Source organism: Mandrillus leucophaeus, unplaced genomic scaffold (genome assembly GCF_000951045.1).
Source record: "Mandrillus leucophaeus isolate KB7577 unplaced genomic scaffold, Mleu.le_1.0 Scaffold346, whole genome shotgun sequence".
Classification (NCBI taxonomy): Eukaryota; Metazoa; Chordata; class Mammalia; order Primates; family Cercopithecidae; genus Mandrillus; species Mandrillus leucophaeus.
In genome coordinates, this window is record NW_012103654.1 from 186,605 (window position 1) to 191,799 (window position 5,195).

At 44.7% G+C, this 5,195-nt stretch overlaps 1 protein-coding gene across 4 annotated transcripts in view; it reads right to left on the bottom strand.

The window, feature by feature from the left end:
- Positions 1–3,325, bottom strand: part of IL7 (interleukin 7) — a 70,371-nt gene extending 67,046 nt beyond the window's left edge. For all 4 annotated transcript variants that reach the window (XM_011989069.1, XM_011989068.1, XM_011989067.1 and 1 more), the window contains exon 1: positions 2,490–3,325. In XM_011989069.1, the coding sequence (XP_011844459.1) occupies positions 2,490–2,499 (10 nt within the window). In that variant the 5' untranslated portion in view covers positions 2,500–3,325. The remainder of the gene's footprint in view (positions 1–2,489) is intronic.
- Positions 3,326–5,195: the final 1,870 nt, after the last annotated feature.

The window sequence follows — 5,195 nt, forward strand, 5'->3', positions numbered from 1 at the left end:
AAAAGAAAGAAAGAAAACTCCTTTTGTTTGTTTGTTTGTTTGTTTCTTTCTTTCTTTCTCTCTTTCTTTCTTTCTTTCTTTCTTTCTTTCTTTCTGCAACCTCAGCTTCCCAGGTTCAAGTGATTCTCCTGCCTCAGCCTCCTGAGTAGCTGGGATTACAGGCGCTAGCCACAATGCCTGGCTAATTTTTTTTGTAGTTTTAGTAGAGACAAGGTTTCACCATGTTGGCCAGGCTGGTCTCGAACTCCTGACCTAAGGCGATCTGCCCACCTCAGCCTCCCCAACTGCTGGGATCACAGGCTTGAGCCACCACGCCTGGCTGGAAAGTTCCTGTATATAATATAGATATGGAATTCAAATCCAAGTCTGTCACGTTGAAGAGTCTAGAACCTCAGCTTTTAGGCACTGAACTACATTGCTTTCTTAAAAAATAACCATATATGTGTAGTCAAGGGGATTGTACAAAAACCTATCTCCCTGTGCATGAACCTCACTAGGGTACTTCCTGGCCAAACTGTGATACTGCATCATATGATCTTATTTCAGAAAAAGACTAAATATTTGTTCTTATTACAGTAAGTTATGTGTCAGGGTTAAAAGCAGGAAAAAAAGTCACATACATGAGTGTGAATATGACCTGTAAGTTCGTTCTATGAAATGGCCTTTTCCATGTTTTAAAAAAATATTCAAACACTAATGTGATGCAGTTTGTAATTCTACTTTATACCTGTTCAGGGTTTCTAATGTTAGTTCTCTATTATTAGTTTTTGAGACAGGGCATCACTCTGTTGCCTAGGCTGGAGTATAGTTGTAAGATCATGGCTCACGGCAGCCTTGACTTCCAGGTTCAAGCAATCCTCCTGCCTCAGCCTCCCGAGTAGAGTCTGTTTTTTATTGCTATTCAACTTTTTGGTCCTCAAATATGATGAAATTACCCTAACCAGATAACCACATAGTAGATCCTCAACTACTTCAACTCTCAAAAGAAATGGCAAAGACAAAGGGTAAAGAGTAACCTTATGTGCACTCTTGATGGAACAAACTTCTAGTGAAATCTCTTGAAACAAACTGCAGGAAGCCATGCATTATAATCATTATTATTAGAATTTTAATATTTTGTCTGCTAATGAAAACTTATAACCCATGATTCATATAGCTGTACTTCAGGAAGTAAAGGCTCTTTCTGAAAAATGCACACGCTTGCTTCCTTTTCTCGGTTTACCTTTCTACTTTAGGGCAGAGGTGTTGCAAGGATTAGAACCAAAGGTAATCCAGAAAGAAGAAACTGCAGGAGAACTATGGGCATTGCAAGGAAAATAGGGTTGTGCTCAATTTTTAGTTTTACATTAAACTCCGGGAGGACACTCCTTAGAAGTCTTTCATAATTATGTCGGCTATTCTTTCCGCTCTCCCTATCTGTGTTTTGTTACTGAGCTGGTACTCCTTGGTTGTGTCAGTTCTTGATTCTTTACCCATGGGAATAGAAAGAAGTCTTGATCTAACGGAGTAGCCATCAAAAGAAAGAGCAGTCAGTTTCCTATTCCTGCACGCTCCCCCCAGCTGTCTTCTTGCTTGAGGAAGTAGCTACTGTAAAGCATTCCAATTTTCCTAAGCAGATCTTTTCCCCTCACATCCCTTTTTCCTCTTTTTTTATTCCAGTAACTTTTTTGCTCTTTCATTGGTCATACATGACTGCCATCCGAATCCAACCCTCCTGAATTCTGTCCCTGTCCATTCTAAATCCGTATTCTGCACAAATAAGACATATTAGGTCTCAACACTGGTCTAGAAGTCAGAGTCATGCCTATTTCATTCTGCCTCCATCGAGAAGCGCCCGTTGGAAAAAAAAAAATAAATAAATAACAACAACAATAAAACAGAAGCTGGCCTTGTCTCAGCGCCAGCCCCAGGACTGGTTTCCCAGCAATAGGCGCAAGGTACAGCCCTTGTCGGAAACTCCCAGTCTCACCCGGGAAAAAATGGGGTTTTCCGGAGACCTGTTTCCCTAGGGTTTAAAAGCGCGTCGCGTGGGAGCTTCGCTTTCACTTCTCTAGGGAGTTCTGAGCTGCAAGAGCCCAGCTACTCGCCGAACCCGGGTCGTCTGCGTGAGTAACTTGGGGCGTCCAGGAGCACGGGAAGGGCGCCAGACAGACAGAGAGCCTTTGGCTACCTCTGAGACCGGCTGTAGGCTGCCACCGCTGAGCGGCGCGGAGGCTGCAGCGTTCCGTCTCCGGACAGAAAGCAGGCGTCGGGGACTGCTACTCGCAGCCTGCCAGGGGCAGCAGCAGCGCCAGGTTCAAGTGACTATGGGCCAGGATACTCAAGCGCAGCTGGCGGCCGCCCGTGGGAGAGCCAGTGCTCTCCGCAGGTCCAAAGTGCAAGGCCGGGCTATTCCCGGACTTGCCTAGGCGCAGGGGCCCCCAACGTGTCCCGGATTGCCCCGGCGCGCCTGGCGCGCGAACTTGTGCGCAAGGGAGAAGAGTGCTTACCATGGAACATGGTCTGCGGGAGGTTGGCGTAGTCATGATGACCGCAACTGGAGCAGGAGCAAACTCTCACCGCCCATAGTCACTCCCAGGACCCTGGTCTTCCGCGGAGTTGCCGAGTCTGCGTTGGGCAGGATGATCTCTGAAACTGGTTCCTCTTACCCACGCCGCGCCTGCTGTTTCATCCATCCCAGGGGGGGCGGCACACACCACGGCCTGGTTCTGCGCTTTGCCTTTTCCATAACTTCCGTAGGATCCGCCAGCAATGTACTTTCAGTTTCTACTTTGCGCTTGGTCTGCAGGTTCAAGTTTTGGGGTAATCAGCATGGAACCTTCATTATCCCCTCTCTCCTGGGCACCTGCTTCCCGCGCACCTGGACGAGGACCAGACGAGGGCGCGAATTTCCAAATCACCGCAGGAGAAACCAACTGGCCTGAATCAAAGCGATTCTGGGTAAAAGACTTTCCAAATGACCTCTCAACGCCTTGGCAACGCTTGGCAGCTGGGAGCTAAAACCATGAGTTGTTAATATGTGCACGGAAGCCACAAGTGTGCAAGACGCAAGCTGGGTTATTGGAAGCGGACGACACCAAGGAGGCGTTGACGCGGGTGTGGTGGACGTTGCCAAGTCGTCTCTTAAAAAAAGGAAGTGAAGAATGATTAAGAGGGTCACGCCCTCTACCACTCCAACCTCTCTAATCAGTCTCTTTCTGTTCTGTCTACTGTACATGCACCTTGCTCAGGTGAGACCTCAAGGAAAAATAATCCTGTGGGTCCACCTAATCTGGTAAGTGTTACATTTAGAAAATCAAACCCCGAATTAAATGGAGGACGTGGAAACTGACAGTAATATTTGACTATGACTTCCACGTGCACATTTATCTGAATTGGTTAATAAATCAAACTATCCATCTTGAATGCGTGCCACTGAAATGTTAACTTTTTCCTGGGCTTGAATTATGTAGCTTATTTGCTACATTAGTTTGGTTTCTGCTATTCTGCAGAAACCCTGCTTAGATGAAGGTGGATAATGTAAACCAGTAAAGACAGCGATAATAAAAACGACTATCATTTATCTAGCATTTGCTCTCTGCCAGTGTTGTGCTAAGTATTTTATGTATATCATCTCTGGCAAAACTTTGTGTGAGGTAGACCATTTTCTTATCTGCACTTTACAGATGTGGGGACTGAGACTTCCTTAAGTAACTTTCGAAAGTTCACTTAGCTAACTGAGCTTAGACACAGACTTGCTGCATTTGGGCTGTAGAAACTCCTGCTTGGAACTCCTGTGAATAAAGTAATAATGTGCACACTGATGCCGGGAGGGAGACAACAGGACGTGTGTGGCTTTGCCCCAGTGTGGGGACTTCAGGAACAGTTCCTGGAGTTTGTGACTTCTAAATTGACACTTGAAGAGGAATGAACTTGGGGCTGGTAGGGAGTATGTCACATTCTGTTATAGTGTGAACAAGGAAGAGGAAAAGAAGAGGGAAGGAGAAAGGAAAAAAAAAAAAAAAAAAAAAGGAATGGCAATGAACTAGTGAAAACAGAGTTGCTCAAGCCTGAAACTTGGGTCTCTGATTTCCTTTTTTCGTCTCACTTCTCACATCAAATCCATAGACAAGTGCTGTCTGCTCCATCTCCAAAATTAACCCTAAGGTGACTATAGAGACTGTCTAAGGGATCTTCCGGCTTTCACTTTTGCCCACAACCCTTCATTCTTCTCAGAGCAGCAGGATATCTGATTCCACTTTGTGCCCCGCCCTCTGGTCACTTCCCACTGGGTACCAGGCCCTCAGTGCCCTGGTGATCTGGGCCCTGCTGCCCTCTCTGATGTTTCCTGGCACCATGTCACTATCCTCCAGCCACACTGGCATTTCTCTTGCCACCCAGTGTCCACTTAGTAGGGTCTCTAGCCCATGGCTGGCACAGAGTGACAGAGTAAGAGAGAACAGGTGAGTGGGAATGCATGAGTGAATATGTGTGAAGAGAAAGTGCGTGAAAGCAGAAGGAAATAGAATGAAAGAGGAAGAGAAGGGGGTAAGTAAATGGAAAAGAGAGACAGAATGGAGTGAGAAAAGCCACATATTTCCATTTGACTGGAACCTAGAGTGGGAGGTGGGGAGGAGGACAGACATGACACTGGAATGAGCTTTAAAAATGATTTCTATAATGAAACATGCCTAGCTTGGGGATTTATTTATTTATTTTAAATCCTTAAGAGCAGCAGCATTGAAGTAGGTAACTGTTCACTGTTCATAGCCTGCACCTTTTTTGTTTTTGTTTTTTTTAACTTTCCAGGAACAAAGTAAAAGAGCATCCATCAATAATTTACCCAAAAGGAAATCCGTCTTCCTTTTTATCACAATCACCATAAATCCAGGCAGAATAAGGGTTGTACATACCTGAACTTTTGGGAAGCCTGAAAGGAAGTTATTCAGAGCTGCAGGAGAGGCAATGTAAACGTTACACTGGATTCTGCCCCCAACTATAAAGAATCTGTCTGAAGAGAATATTCATAAAGCTTTGGGAATTGTTATGGTTATATGAAATGGGCACATTCTAACAACATCAAGTAATGATTTATTTTTCTGTCTATGAGATAATTAGTGCCATTTAGAAAAAAATCCAAAATGAAGTCTTAAATTAGCTTTTGATATTTTGATAAACTGAATATTATTTTTTATAAGATAGATGAACAAGGATAA